Raw genomic sequence first — 16,460 nt, 5'->3', positions numbered from 1 at the left:
AAACAAAAATGTATTTTTTCCATTGCGGTATTATTTCTTGTTGAGCAAGTCCTACTTGTTTCACTGTTGGCTACGACTATGTGAATGACAGCTCACTTGTCTATTCACGGACCGCATAGACGTTCTAAGACCCGCCCATTAGACCGAGGGGGTGTGGCTTGCCGGAATACGTGTGTGAAAAAGTAGTGCGTCTCATTGGTTGGTGGGTGTCTGTGCGTGTCCTGCCACGTCAGTCTCTGACGGAAGTCAGAGGAGTATCCCGGGCAGGGAAGGCGGTGCTCTCCGGAGATGTAGCCGTGTTTTCAGTCCTACTGAAGTACGAGGAAAGTAATAAGAGGTCAGCGGTTGCTCGAAAGGTAAGAATGTTACGATGTTGTTAAATTCACCATGAGAAAACATTTCGCAAGGTTTGGCTGAGCAGAGAGCTGTACTGTTGTCAAGGATGAGGTGCAGGCGGCGGTGCCACGCAACTCTTATCAAAGACAGTTTTACCTGTCTATCGACTTGAGTCTGAGGGCAAATGTGGGCTAGATATGGGTCATTCTTACGGGGTTTTGCATGTAAAGACTGTATGTTTCATTTTATAAATGGCTATGACAAATACTGATACCTAGTTGTCAATAAGCCAGGTGTTTTCATTCATTGAGGTTGAACAAGTAGGCACAAGATGTATTGTGTAAGACAGTTGGGATTTATGGAGCAGGTGTGATCTTTAATCAGGAATTAGGGGAAGCATCGGACTTTTATCAAACTTGATTACTTCCAGTAGGTATTCAGATAACCAGAAATGATCTATGTTGCGTTCCAGCCAATCAGAAGTGATGTTGATCTTTGAGCAGAGGTAAAGATCACACCTGACCTTAGACTTAGCCTACCTCAAGTTTATTTGACTAAGCACGTACACAGAGTAGTTATCAATTTATGGGTGGGATCAGATGGGTAGATCTGCCAGAAGTTCTTGAGACTCATAGATAAACAGTGTCACTTCTCTGTTCATCACTGACTGATCCAGATCTAAAGGAAAGACCATGGACACCAGCAAACTGGCTGAGAGACTCGTTGAAGCCGGGCAGTCTCACCTTCTCCAGTTTTGGAGCCAGCTGAGCCCTGAGGAACAAGCTGAGATGATTGTCGATTTGGAGAGCATGAACTTCATGGAGATCAATAACTTCTATAAAAATGCCATGAAGACGTCTGGGCAGACCTCGCAGGAGAAGATGGATACCAGGATGGAGCCGGTGCCCAGAGACGTTTTGGGAAGCATAACACGCGATCATGAATGTCTTAAAGGATGGGAAGAAGAGGGTGAGTTCGGATACTTTAATGATTAACAGCTCTCCATCTTACGTATTGTTTTTTTTTTCTGGTTCATTTCTGGTTTAACTAATCTCTCAACCTGGCCAAGCTGAAGTTTAGCTGGTCAGCCAGTTAATTTCCCAGTCTGACCAATTTAAATACAAGACATTTTAAACAACTGCAAAAGCATAATAACTTACATTTCATTTAATAATAAAACCCAAATGTGTTAGTAAGTCTTCGAGCAGAAAAAAATGTTGCTAAGAAATATTGCACAACAAAACACAATGAGTGATGCAATGTCTTCTCCACCCAAATGGACCCCAGAGAACCATCCTTGTAAATGAGAATGCATGACCCCCAAGAGATAAGTAATCAGCAACTTAGGATTTCCTTCCGGAGTCTGTCTAAAATCCATGTTGTTATAGAAAAAAAAATAGGTTTTAAATTTGAATAAACATTGTTTTGTCCCAGTATTGAGACTGATGCTTCAAAACGGATTGAAAACATCTGGTTCTGGTTAGATTTGACGCAGTTGCTTTGCTGAAGTCATGCTGAGCTCATTCAGCATCACATCATCTTGAATCAGACCACATTACTTTAGTGTGTCAACTAATTTTAAAATTTCAGGGTTTTTTTTTTAGGGCTGTCAAACGATTAATCGCAATTAATTGCATACAAATTAAATGTTTGAGTTTGCCTAATATATGTGTGTGTACTGTGTGTAATTATTATGTATATATAAATACACACAAATTAATGTATATAATTTAGAGAAATATGTTATGTACAAAATATTTGTATTTATATAGAATATAAATGATATAAAAATGTTAATATTTATATATACATAATAATTACACCCAGTATGCACACATGTATTAGGCGAATTTATTTTGTATGCGATTAATCATCTAACATCTCTTTTTTAAATCCATAAAAGGCATATTTTAGCATATTCCAGGCTGTGAGTGGGTGATGTAACATCATCAAGCATAACAGTCATTTATGTTAGATAAACCAGGCATCATAAAAGTTTATAATCACCCTTGTTATCTGCAAATAATTAACACAAACTGTTTTCTTAGAATCCAGACATTTTATACCTACAGCATCTGTCTCTTTATTTTATCCATAGCTAAGTGAGTTTAGTTTGTACATGAATGTAGCAAATTTCACTTTAAGGACTCATTTCATTGGAGCAGTGAGCAGCATATTTGTTTAGTCCTTAAATTGTATGACATAGTATTAACACCTGTTTGATAAAGTGACCAAATCTCCCATCATTCCACACAGGCCTGCGCTGTATATCGGAGAACAAAGTGGCAGTTCTTCTATTGGCTGGGGGTCAAGGGACACGGCTGGGTGTATCATTTCCAAAAGGCATGTATGATGTGGGCCTCCCTTCCCACAAAACCCTCTTTCAGATCCAGGCAGAACGCATCAGAAGACTTGAACAGCTCGCTGAAAAACAATACTCAAGGAAGTGCTGTATTCCATGGTAAGATGATAATTAAACACAATTCAAGTGTGACCTGTTTCGGTGCATTTACATTTTAAGCCGCTGACAACCATTTCCAAAATTCCAAAGGAAGTAGTTCGAGTCAATGATTGTTAAACCTAATTACTTGGAATTGCAGACTTGTTTCGACCTTAAGGAAGTTTCTCCCCACTTACCGTAATGCAAGTGTCCTCCCTGCTGTGAATGTCATTGCATGGTTTAGTCAGTGTGAAATTGGGTTGACAAAACCAGCATGTCACCTGAGGAACTAGGTCAGACCTCAGGAGAAAAAGAATTTTAGAGCCAATCCCTACCCAGAAGAATTGACCTTTGACACATGACGCATGATGCCCTAATCATCAGCTCTAATCATAACTCATTATTTAAAGACAGATTATAACGCAACGTCACTGGATGATTGCCATAGTCATATAACAATATATTTAAAAGAACATCATAATACAACCATCGTTTTAGCATCCAAAATTTAGTGTCCAAAAAAAAAATCATGCTTTTTTTTTGTTTTGTTTTTTTGCGATAAGGCCATAAGTATGTTTTTTAGAAGAAGTAAATGCATTAAATCGAACAAAAGAAACAGTAAACACTAATCCATGTAAAAAATTCATGAAAGCATCCTGAAAAATGAAGTATCATGCTTTTCACTATAGTATTAAGCAGCATAACTGTTTTCAACAGTGATAATATTAAGACGATATATTCTTGAGCATCAAATCAGCATATTAGAATGATTTCTGATCATGTGACACTAAAGACTAAAGTAATGGCTGTTGAAAAATCGGCTTTGCCATCACAGGAATAAATAACGTTTTAAATCTATTCAAATAGATCAAATAAATGCAGCCTTGGTGAGCATATAAGACTCCTTTCAAAACTTTTGACTTTTGAACAGTAGTGTACTTACATTTTAAGCTATGATGCTGTCAAGAGATTGGTCTTGCAGTGACGTGATTGATGGTTTGATTCATCAGGTACATTATGACAAGTGGCAGAACAATGGACATGACCAAAAAGTTCTTCACAGATCACAAATACTTCGGCCTGAAGGAAGAGAATGTGTCTTTCTTTCAGCAAGGCATGCTTCCCGCTTTGGACTTCAATGGGAAAATTATTCTAGAGGGCAAAGGCAAACTGTCCATGGCACCAGGTAAGTTTTTAAAGCAAGGTTAGTATCTGTAGTTGTAAAGACAACTTTAAACATTTCACATAGGAGTTATGACTTTAAATAAAGTTACTTACAAACTGTAATCTGTTACTGATTCCAGACTACTTTTTGATTACTTTTAGATTACTTTTGACTAGGGCTGTGCAAAAAATCGAATGTGATTATCATGCGCATCTCATCAGTAATGCCGGTTCTGTGATTAGTCGTAAATCTCCATCATGTGCTGTCAGATGGAGTGGCATTTACTACGCAGAGCCGTAGTTCACTGACTAGCTAAGCAATATGGCGTTCATCATTGGATATGTATTGCCTCCAATAATGCATAGCTTGTCTGTGAACTACGGCTCTGTGTAGTAAATGCCGCTCCATCTGACAGCACGTGATGGAGATTTACAACTAATCACAGAACCAGTGTTCTGACGATTTGTGCTGCCCTGTCAGATTTTGCTACCTCTCATTAAAACAGATGGTAGCATTATTCCACAGTGAAAAATGCTACCTATCAGATTTTGCTTCCAGCATGATATTAATGTTGTGTGAGGGTTTATTACAGTTTTTATCAATTGTTTAAACACATTTCTTGAAATTATGCCTCGCTTCTGCGAAACTCTAAACACAAATCCGTAACTTCTAACTCAATTCCCCGAACTTACTCCACTCAAAACGACTCAATCTTGCTGAAAAAAACAAACTTTGCTCTCAGACATGACACACAAACCCTCAAAAACATACACACTACAACACAGTTTTATACACTGATGAGATCAATTCAAAACAATACTACGAAAACTGGTAAAACTTGGAAAAAAAATTCATGATGAACACAACAAATGTATGCATTTGCAAGTGTTTTAATCCTTAATTTATTGGACTGTAGAGTATAGCACAAAACAGCAAACAACAACAAAAATAATTACTCTGCCCTAGCATCCTGTCTTTGGTTTGGGACAGGTCAAAGAACCTCCTCAACATCACAGACTAAATTGGCCCTGGACAGGCAGCAGGGGTAAAATCCTCTTGCATGCCTGACCCAACCCTGGCACGCATCAACTAAAATATATAAGACTGCTTGTTTTCTTGCCCTTGCCCTTCCTATTTCTCTTCCACGTTGTTGTCGTCGTCCTCCTCCTCCTTCTCCTCCTCTTCCTCTTTCACCTCCTACTCTTCGTCTTCGAAATTGCATATTACTGTACCCGCATACTGATATTGATTGAAAAAGACTGGATAGGATTCACAGTTACACTTTTACTAGTGGTCTGACGGGGAAAAAAAAAAATATATATATATATATATAAACATAAAAAAATAAAATATAAATACATTACAAAGTCATTGTGAAATAGAAAAGAAAAAGGAAATATGGGCAAAGGCGGAAATATAAATTAGAAAGTGCACTGTCAGAATTTGTAACTCTTGTGTTGTCCTCTGTCTATATATGCTTTCCAGTTAAAGGTTCGTGAGATGTTGAGAGCCATTTCAGAGAACTGCTTTATTATTGGTTGATCTGTAGACTCTACATTAGTGCAAGTCAATATTCACTTGAACAATTCATGGCAAATTTACAAAAAGTCTAATAGAAATGTGTAGAATATGCTTGACAGTTTATGACAACTGGATCAGAAATTTAGCATTTACTGCAAAGACATATACGATGAGCTAATGACTTGATGTTTTGAGGGGTAAGACTATAGCACAGAGAACTATATACATGTAATACATTTTGAACAACATGACAATAGGAACTGATAATGTAAGAAAACCGCAGACAAATCAGTTGCATAATCAGTTGCATGAATGTACCAAAGCAAATGCAACTTGTTAAAAAAAAATTAGAAACATTTTATGATGTGCACAACCCTGGTGAAAAATCCAGCATATCCTGGTAGGTATGTTTTGATGCTGGAATGCTGGCTAGGTAGGTTTTGATGCTGATTTAAGCTGGTCCTTTGCTGGTTTATGCTGGTCCTTAGCTGGTTTATGCTGGTCCTTTGCTGGTTCATGCTGGTCCTTGACCAGCAACATGACCAGCAAAAACCAGCTAAGGACCAGCTTAAACCAGCAAAGGACCAGTTTAAACCAGCATCACAACCTACCTAACCAGCATTCCACCATCAAAACATACCTACCAGCATATGCTGGTTTTTTCACCAGGGAAGTGACTAGATGTGGAGGTTGAGCAAGTAGTTTTGAGAATTTCATTTCTGATCTGAGAAAAGCAACGAACTGTAAACTGACTTTGGCCCTTTTATCTCCATCGAAGGTTCTGATTGGTGTGTGATAAATTTTGACTCCTAGTGTTTCCACTTGACTAATCGTGTGCTAATTGAGCTCAAACTTTGCAGACTTGAGTGAACAATATTGAATGCTAGTGCTTTCTAAACGACCACATGGTGTAAGCACTGAGAAATGTAGGGATTTGTGTGCAGAGTTTTGCAGTAACAGTTCACCAAATCTGACTCATGTGTTAAAGCAGGGGAATAGTGTTCATAGTTCAGGGAAATGGGTGTGCTGTTTGAAAAATGGCATTATGGTTTTGAAATTTTAGTTCAAAATATTGGTTATAGTGTTTTAGCAATAAAGAAAAACTGTAACTTGTACACCTACCCCAACCCGAAACCTAACCTTACAGTATGAAAAATACAGTGTTTTTTTTTTTTTTTTTAATTTGAATTGAATTAATAATGATTATTGAATATTGTGTGAATATGTAATCACATAATCAATAAAAAAGTAACTGTAGTCTGATTACAAGTATTGTAAAATGTTATATAATCTAATAAGTACTTAATTTTTGGAATCTGATTATGTAATCCAGATTACATGTAATCAGTTACTACCCAGCGTTGATAATGTACAGAATGTTGCAGAACAAAACATCAAAGCCTATTCAAGTAATCTTAACCACAGACCTTTTTTTTAATAAAAAAAGCACTTTTCTAAAAGCTCATTAGAAATTTCCCAGCAAATTCTATGTTAATTAGCCTTACATTTAGCCTACATCATGACTGAACATCTTGCTATGATTCATAATTAGAAATACTCTAGTAGTGAGTATTCAGAACTTGTATGTTGACTGTAAATCTTTATATTCAGATGGAAATGGGGGCCTGTACAGAGCTCTGGGGACACAGAACGTTGTGAAAGACATGGAGACAAGAGGAATCTCCTACATCCATGTCTACTGCGTAGACAACATTCTTGTGAAAGTTGCCGACCCTGCTTTCATAGGCTTCTGTACACTGAAAGGAGCCGATTGTGGTGCAAAGGTCAGTCCTTAACCTACCCAGACCTCCCCTTTGCAGGTATTTCCTCTTCTTTAAATAATGCAAAAAGCTTTATGCAAATACAGTGCTATTACAAACAAGTTGTCCCATATTTAAAACAAAGCCTATTTTTGCCCACCACTAGATGGAGCACCTGCTCCGAAAACAAAAACAGTATATACAGGAATTTACACTATTCAAACATGTTTGGGGTCTGCTTTTTAAAAATAATTAAATACAATTTTATTCAGCAAGGACACATTAAAATGATCAAAAGTGACAGTAACAACATAATGTTACAAAAGATTTTTGTGTCAAATAAATGCTGTTCTTTTAAACTTTCTATTCATATGTCACGGTTTCCACAAAAACTCAGCTGGTTTAACTGTTTTTAACACTGATAATAATAAGAAATGTTTTTGAATAAATAAGCTTTCCATTGATGTATGGTTGGTTAGGACAGGACAATATTTGTCTGAGATACAACTATTTGAAAATCTGGAACCGTGAGGCTGCAAAAAATCGAAAGTATTGAGATAATCACCTTCAAAGTTGTCCAAATGAAGTTATTAGCAATGCATAATGCAATGTTTTAATGTTTAAGGTAGGAAATTTACAAAAAATCCTTATGGAACAAGATCTTTCCTAATATCCTAATGATTTTTGGCATAAAAGAAAAATAGATCATTTTGACCCATACAGTGTAATTTTGGCTATTGCTACAAATATACTCATGCTGCTTAAGACTTTTAAGGTTTTGTCGTCCAGGATCATATATTAAATGATTTCTGAAGGATCATGTGACACTGGAGGCTGCTAAAAATCAGGATTTTTGCTATTACAGGAATAATTTACATTTTAAAATATATTAAAATAGTTGTGAATCGTAATAATAGTTCACAATATTGCTGGTTTTACTGTATTTTTTTAACAAATAAATAATAATAATGAAAAAAACGTACAGGCCACAAACTTTTGTTACTTTTTGATAATTGTTCAAATTGTTGTTTAATGATGTTTACGGTAAGAATGTTTTAATTGGGCCCTGCTCTTAGCCGCGCATCCTACAGCAATTAATTGTGGTTCCTTAGAGTGTAATTTCAGGTATCTTGTTCACATGTGCGTTGCAGTCTGCGTACACAACAGCAAGAAGGGGAAAAATACTTTCACAAGGAACAGTGGTTATTCTGGACATTTTAAATGGTCTCCAGTCAGGAGCTAAATTGCCTTTAAAACTCTTATATAACCAGCCTAGTGATGCAGGATACCAATTAATTTAGCCATTATTCTCAGTGTAGCCTCACAGTTTGTGACGTATTATAGTGGTTATTATGATGCAATGGAAACCAGATTGCTAGGTCGAAACTGCTATCATGCATTCCTGTTCACATTATCATTAATGAAGATGTTAGTAACAATGCGGATGTCTAATGCAAAATGCTAAATGTGTATCTGTGATCTATTATCATGAAATGTTTCACAGTAGGTGTGTCAACATGTTTTTCTTGTTTGACCAGTTAGTGACATAATGACTGTACTATTTAATGGAATCTGGAAGTGTTTGTTTTGTTATGCCTACACAAATATTTCTGAGTTACCTGCCCTTTTTTTTAATTCTTTCTGTTTGTTCTTTCTAAATGGGATTTTTCTTTAGTAGTTGTTATTTGGAAGTGTGAATGAAATGTCTTAAAAGCGTCCTTTGAGTTTTAAATGGAATCATTAGCGTACAATATGTGATTCATAAAAGTATTTGCATGTGATATTTGGTTCAGACATAAATACTCAACAGCTGGTTTTGAACTTTCTGAAGCTGCTAGCAATTAAACAGTTCCTGCGTGACAGGGGGACGATGGTAAGAAAATTTGGACCCACCCACCCCTCATAATTTCTGAAGCATGCACTTAAAGTGGCTTTAGCCTCGAAGCCTCCCCCCAGCACTAACCCGTCATCAGCCGAGAAGTTTGTAATTTGTTACTCAGATGAATGGAAAGGGTTTTCTGCTTTTGCCTCTGCTGTAATTTAGCACAGACCTCAGGCAAACACGGCACACAGGAGTGTGTGGCCCATTTAAACACGCCAGCTAGATATTAGTATTGATAGATTTGTCTTTTCAACCTAAATTCCTTTAACATATGGTTTTAGTCTTGGGCTTAGTACTTGACTTTAAAAGGTATGACAAATTGTTATCAGTCGATATATGATACAATCTTTATGACAGCTGATAAACGCAACCTAAATTAAATCATTAACAAGAGTTTACAGGGTTTGTTACGGTAAATTGTGTAAACCTAACTAATTTAACTACTCCTAAGATATAGACAACAATAACAATAAATGTCTATAATATATATTTTTTTTTTTTTTACTCATCAAGGCTAAGTTTTATTTGATTATAAACGCAGTAAAAAGTAATATTGTGAAAGATTTTTTGCCATTTTTGTTTTTTATTTTAATATATTTTAAAATGTAATTTATTCCTGGGATGGCAGTGCTATTTTGTTTTTTTTTTAGTGATAGTTGTTCATGAGTCCCTTGTTTGTCCTGAACAGTTAAACTGCCCGCTGTTCTTCAGAAAAATCCTTCAAGAAATCTCACAAATTTTTTTTTTTCCTAATTTTTGTGTAGTTGAAACCTTTCCAACAATGATTGTATGATTTTGAGATCCATCTTTTCACAATGAGGACAACTTAGGGACTCGTATGTAACTATTACAGAAGGTTCAAACACTCACTGATGCACCAAAAGGAAACATGGTGCATTAAGAGCCAGGGGGTGAAAACTTTTTGAATTTGAAGATCAGGGTAAATTTAACTTATTAAGTCTCCTGGGAAACATGACACTGTTTTTTGTGGCTTTTGAAGGGCAGTACTAAATAAAAAAAAATATATATATATATGATATTTTGGCAAAATAGGAAAAATGTACACATCATTATTCTGTTCAAAAGTTTTCACCCCTGGCTCTTAATGAATCGTTTTTCCTTTGGATGCATCAGTGAGTGTTTGAAACTTCTTGAACATTTTGTAGATTCTGCAAGATGTATGTAAACTTTTGACCTCAACTGTAAATGGAAATTATCTTAAAATATTTTAAATAAGGGGGGGCTCTGCAGGTATTGTACTCGCAAGAACATATTGATACTAACAAAACTGATACATTGATACTAACAAAAAGTAAATGCATTAATCTTGTGCTGTTTCCAAACATTCATCTGTTGATTCTGATTGGCAGGTTGTGGAGAAGACCAATCCAACAGAAGCAGTGGGCGTGGTCTGCAAGGTGAATGGGCGTTATCAAGTAGTGGAGTACAGTGAGATTACCTTGGCAACGGCAGAGAAGCGAAGCACCGACGGACGACTTATGTTCAGTTCCGCCAACATAGCCAATCACTTCTTCACCCTCACATTCCTCAAAGAGATTGTTAGGTTAGTCGACCTTCAGAGAGTGCTTTATGTATTGTGTGAATTGTCTATTAATGTCACAGTAATTTTCAATTAAATACTTGTCATTTATTTCTGGTGAAGTGTGTAGGTTAATTATCTATGAATTACAGCTTTAGGAGCTATTTGATGATTTTTTTTTGTCGCTAGGCAATGATCTCCGTAACATATTAAACAGTACAGCTATTTCTATGAGCTATTTCCAATGAGGTTTGCCATCTTGTAAATACTAGACAGGATGGAGCTGACTTTAATGTGTGCTGAGAATGAGGTAAAGTCAGAAGAGAAACATCTGCAGTTTTTGAGTGTCTGGTATTTTAAACACAGATGACTTTGCCAGACGTGTTCTCTTATTGTCATTTTTATGAAATTTTAACTGAAAGAACATGCTTCATTTTTCTGTATGTTACTGTCTGCCTGTCCATCCCTCTGTCTTTATACCTCTATATCTTCCTTTTAGGACTCACGAGCCGCAGTTGCAACACCATGTGGCACAGAAGAAAATTCCCTTCGTGAACACACAAGGACAGCTAATCAAACCCGACAAACCCAATGGGATTAAGATGGAAAAATTTGTCTTCGACATATTCCAGTTTGCCAAGTTAGTGTCAGGACTTTTTTTTTTTTTTTTTTTTTCCCATTCCTGTTTTTGGTATGTGTGCTATTGGAAGGAAGTGTCCTCATTTGCACCTGTTTTATAGATGCTTTAGTTGTTTTACAGGTTTTATACAGTATGCACACAGTGTAGACAGTGCAGTGTACTCATGTCATTAAAAAATTCTTTGAAAAATGAAGAAAGTATTGAAAGGTCAAAGCTTTTAAAGGGATAGTTCACCAAAAAATGAAAATGACCCCATGATTTACGCACCCTCAAGCCATCCTAGGTGTATACGACTTTCTTCTTTCAGACAAATACAATCAGAGTTGTATTAAAAAATGTGCTGGCTCTTTCAAGCTTTATAATGGCAGTGAATGGGTGTTGAGATTTTGAAGTCCAAAAAGTGCATCCACACATCCCTGGGGAGTTAAAAAGGCCTTCTGAAGTGAATCGATGCATTTCTATATATCCATATTTAAGACTTTATAAATCGTATAAATAATAATCTAGCTTCTGCTAACAGTCATGCAAGCTTTCATGAGAGAGTGTCGTTTCAGCGGACAATGTAGGTTGTAGCCGTTTTGTTTACAGCAAAGGAAAACCAGTATCCTTTTGGCTTATATCGAATTTTTCTTCATAAATCCTCTTTTGCAGTTCTCAAGTCCTGGTTGTTTTTGGTTTTGCTCTTTCCTCTGCACTTCCACAGTTGTCTCTGTGTTCAACACCGTGTTCGCCACTTCCTATGTCATCTGCTGGAACGCCACTCTCTCATGAAAGTGAATATGACAGTTAGCGAAAGCTAGAGATTACAGTTTATAAAGTTTTAAATATGGATATTTTTCTTATACAAATATCGATTTGGTTCAGAAGGCTTTTATTAATGCCCCGGGAGCAGTGTGGAGTACTTTTATGATGGATGGATGCAATTTATTGGACTTCAAAATCTCAACACCCGTTCACTGCCATTGTAAAGCTTGGAATAACTAGAACATTTTTTTAATGTAACTGATTGTATTCGTCTGAAAAAAGAAAGTTATCTGCACCTAGGATGGCTTGAGGGTGAGTAAATCATGGGGTAATTTTCATTTTTGGGTAAACTATCACTTTAAATGACACCCATGCTTTGGCACACACTTTTATTAGATGTAATTCTTGTGCTTTAAATAAAGATCCAGAGAGCCTCCAAAGTCTCTTAAAGAATATAATTAAGGCTAATCATATACAGAACAAGAATATAATTCATAGGTTCTTTTCTGCATGCTGAAGAGGTTCAAATGATATCTAGTGAACTGGCTTAAAATTATTGTCAAATATCAAACACTTCCAGCTTTTATATTATATATTATACTCAGCTTTTTTGCTTTTGTTTAAAATTTTTCTTTCGATTATTGCTTCACGCATATTCAGTTAGTTATAACTTATTGAAACTTTTTTTGTGAATGGCAGAACATTTGTGGTATATGAGGTTTTGAGAGAAGATGAGTTTTCTCCGCTGAAAAATGCAGACAGTCAGGATGGGAAGGACAACCCGACTACGGCCCGTCAGGCCCTCATGTCCTTGCATCACCGCTGGATCTTAAACGCGGGAGGACATTTCGTTGATGAGAATGGAACACCTATACCTGCTATACCCAGGTGAGACATACACTCAAGAATGAAAATTTTGTCATTATTTACTTACCCTGGTGCTTTCCCAAAATTGTAAGGTCCTATTTTTATGATGAAACACAAAATGAGAATTTCTAAAGAATTATCACACAGCTCTTTATTTTGTTTGTTTTTAATAAATCTAGTATTTATGCATGTATTTATTTGTATTTATTCATTGTATGGAAAAAAGCTCTGTGAAAAGTCATTTTGTGTTCTACTGCAAAAATAATAACATACAGTTTTAGAACAACATAAACAAAAAAGGTGAGTAAATGATAACAGAACTTTCATTTTCAGCTAAAATATCGCTTGAAACCCACAGTTTCACACATTTCCTTCCCACCTGTGTTCAGTTTCACTCCCATTTACCTTCAGTGATAGTGTAACCACACTATATTTCCTGTGTAACATTTCTAGAGTTGGACCAGCAGGGACAGTCGCACCTGAACTCAGCCAGAAGTAACTATTCTCACTGCCGTATGTAGTGCATGGTGATGGGGCTTCGCTCTTAGTAGATTCCGTGTAGGTGTTAGAGCTCAATGGGCGAAGGTGTGCAATCCCAGATGGCCGTGGTAAAGGTTGGCATCTTTTAACCGGCTCTGACCCAAACAGCAGCTACTAACGGGCAGAATAATATGCATGCTTGGAAATGGGAAATGGGCATCAGGCATGCTGAATGGAACAAGGCTGCTCATCATTATAACACATAATCTGGTTAGAGTGCTTATAATCACAGTCAAAATGCCAGAATTTTGTATTGTGAATATTTAAATGTATTCAAAATGTTTGCATTTTCTAGAAATTGATTGTGGTGATCGGAATTGTATCTAATGGGTGAATAATTTGTAGTGGATTTTTTTTTTTTTTTAATTTGTAAGTTTAAACTTTAAGTTTTGTTTTTAAGAAGATTGTTAATGTCATATATGACATGATAAATGCTTAATCTGGAAGTGCAAAACATTAACATTTCTAACTCATTGTGGTGCTCTGCCTATCATAGCCTGAAGGATGGAACAGATCTACCAATCAAATGTGAGATCTCTCCTCTTGTGTCTTATGGTGGTGAGGTAAGAGTCGTAAAGAGCTATTTTAGTCTTAATATCAATCTCAGAGTATTTTTATCTAATATGTGGCCCTGGCCCAGTCATAAGTAGCTTGGGTGTATTTGTAGCAATAGCCAACGATACATTGTATGGGTCATTTTTTTAATGCCAAAAATCATTAGGATATCAAGATCATCAGCTTAATTTTTGTTTAGTAATATGCATTGGTAAGAACTTAATAAGGACAACTTTAAAGGTGATTTTCTCAATATTTCAGCTTTCAGATTAAGTATAAATCTCAATTTCAAAAAAATGACCCTAGTTATGACTGGTTTTGTGGTCCAGGGTCACATAGGTGCAAGGAGAAAAACAGTTGTTCGTGTTTGAAAAAACTAATAGCCTGTCTTGTTTTCAAGGGCTTGGAGCATCTTGTGAATGGAAAAGCTTTCCAGCCCACTCTGGTCATCGATGAGAACGGCGTCCACGAGCTTGTGAAGAACGGCCTGTGAACCTCAAACCAGCTGCTGCACTTAAAACCAAAACGAAGACTCTTTATCTTTTTTTTTCATCTTTATCTCACTTCCTGCCAGGGTGGTGGAAAATCTTGTGCAATAAAATGAAGGAAGGGTGTCAGAAGGCTAATCACAATCAAGTCATTTTATAATCAAACTATTTATTTTGCGAAGACTTATTTTTATATCAATGTGCAGTGCTCTTTTTTTCTACAATTGGAACTTATGAATTTAGCTGTTTAATTTATAAATGGATGTATCAAATGATATGCAGTAATGTAGATTGCATGATTGGACACTGCTAAGATTTTAGGCATTCCTGCTTAATCTGTTCCTCTGTCTGAAAATGTAGGTACATGTAAAACAAAGTTTGGTCTTCTCTATGGATGTCTGTTTTTGACAAAATGTGAGTTAGAATGTGATGTTGCATCAGACTTTCCAGCAGCGTTTATTAGAGAACTTCTGACTGGTTGCCACTTACAGTACAGTGCTTTAGAAAGCACCATTAGCTTTTGTCTGCACCGTCTGTGTTAGTTTGTTTGTGCACATCATCCATGTATAAAATAATTTGTCATGAAGAAGGATTCATTTGTTGGTTTACCTTCATTTCTATATACTTCAGGTAACCATTTATAGGAGTTTCTTGTCTTACATTTGCACAAGATGCATGCCATTGGAAAATTACATTACACACACTGCCCTCCAAAAGTTTGGGAACGCCCTAGAAAAGTGGGGTTTTGGACAATATTGGCATTAATTCCTTTTGAATTTGTGATCATTTTGCACTGATAAGGGACAGCACAAAGTACGAAAACATATTTTATTGCATAAACAGTTTATAGATAGAAAAAAACAAAATTTTCAATTCATCAAAATATCCACCATTAGCAGCTATTACAGCTCTGCATAATCTTGGCCTAAATTCATTGTATTCTAAACTTAATCGGCAATCAATTGTTGAAGCTATTAAGGTGTGCGTGTGCTGACCCAAAAATCTTTTAAAAACCTGGGCCAAGTTTAAACCAGTAACCAGGCATCACACTGGCAAAGACTTTGACATGTATATATTGCCATTATTATGTAGTCGAAATGAAAATTATTATTGCTGGTGTTCAATGATAATGCCAAGTTACTTTAACGTATTTGCACCAAAAATATGATAAGGATTTATGCTGATATCATCCAAAACCACACTTTGCCAGGGATGTTTCCAAACTTTTGGAAGGCAGTGTATAATTTGACTTTTGAGAAAATTGCGGCAATTTTCACATTCATGGTAAAGCAGAGACAAATGCTTCCTGCTTTCAAGCATGTGATTAGTGTAAACAGACATATTTCAAAATCAGTTTTTAAGCATAGTATTTTTTTTTCTTCCTGTTTAGGTACACTGAACACATTTTCTCAGAATTCTTGGATTTGCATAGCCTTCAGTTGGCAATGAAAATATCAGTTCCTGCCACTTAATTTGGTTCTCCAGGAATTCTGATTTGTTTCCATTGCACCCTAATACAAAAAAACTGAATAGACAAATGTTTTTAGACATCTTGAACTGTATCTGTTTACACTAACCGCATAGTTGAATCTGGACAGTGTTTGTCTCATTGCTACAGTGAAAAATGAATAGAAATATGCCTTGACCTAGGTCCATCAATCTCAATCCCTTTATAAATGTTCCACAAACCCAGAAATCACAGCATAATTTCTTAAAAAATGAATGTGCAGTGTTGGCCTCATGAGGCCTTGCACAAATATTGATTGTTTGAGATCAAATATAGACAATCCACATCTTCTATGTATCCTGTCACTTTTATGCACTCGAGGAAGGTAAATAGCCTACTGTAAACCCAGGCAGATGATTCTTTAATCATTCTTTAAGCTTTAATTTTGATAAACTCTTTGATTTTTAGTCGTAATCAAATTAGTGTACAGATTTGTGTTTCTTCAGATAAGAGGAGTACAAGTTTTGTATTTATA

General features: G+C 36.1%; 1 protein-coding gene across 2 annotated transcripts; it reads left to right on the top strand.

Moving 5' to 3' along the window:
• The first annotated feature begins 208 nt into the window (after positions 1-208).
• uap1 (UDP-N-acetylglucosamine pyrophosphorylase 1) lies at positions 209-15,070 on the top strand. Of its 2 annotated transcripts, XM_051112940.1 has the most exons (11): positions 209-356; positions 1,013-1,305; positions 2,593-2,797; positions 3,787-3,962; positions 7,074-7,246; positions 10,475-10,668; positions 11,144-11,284; positions 12,728-12,916; positions 13,349-13,390; positions 13,932-13,998; positions 14,391-15,070. In XM_051112940.1, exons 2-11 carry the CDS (start codon positions 1,029-1,031, stop codon positions 14,481-14,483), a joined length of 1,557 nt encoding a protein of 518 aa, XP_050968897.1. In that variant the 5' UTR covers positions 209-356; positions 1,013-1,028; the 3' UTR covers positions 14,484-15,070. The 2 variants fall into 2 exon arrangements, with proteins under 2 accessions (XP_050968897.1, XP_050968898.1); XM_051112941.1 differs by lacking the exon at positions 13,349-13,390.
• Positions 15,071-16,460: the final 1,390 nt, after the last annotated feature.

The sequence above is a fragment of the Labeo rohita genome, chromosome 6 (genome assembly GCF_022985175.1).
Source record: "Labeo rohita strain BAU-BD-2019 chromosome 6, IGBB_LRoh.1.0, whole genome shotgun sequence".
In the NCBI taxonomy this organism is placed as follows: Eukaryota; Metazoa; Chordata; class Actinopteri; order Cypriniformes; family Cyprinidae; genus Labeo; species Labeo rohita.
The sequence above is the reverse complement of the archived record's forward strand: the minus strand, read 5'-3'. Positions and strand labels throughout refer to the sequence as shown.

Bases quoted from the DNA above. Each gene is read 5' to 3' on its own strand.
- uap1 (XM_051112940.1), top strand. From the start codon at position 1,029: ATGGACACCAGCAAACTGGCTGAGAGACTCGTTGAAGCCGGGCAGTCT. The intron at 3,963-7,073 runs GTAAGTTTTTAA...CTTTATATTCAG, and splicing joins CAAACTGTCCATGGCACCAG to ATGGAAATGGGGGCCTGTAC. The intron at 7,247-10,474 runs GTCAGTCCTTAA...TCTGATTGGCAG, and splicing joins GAGCCGATTGTGGTGCAAAG to GTTGTGGAGAAGACCAATCC.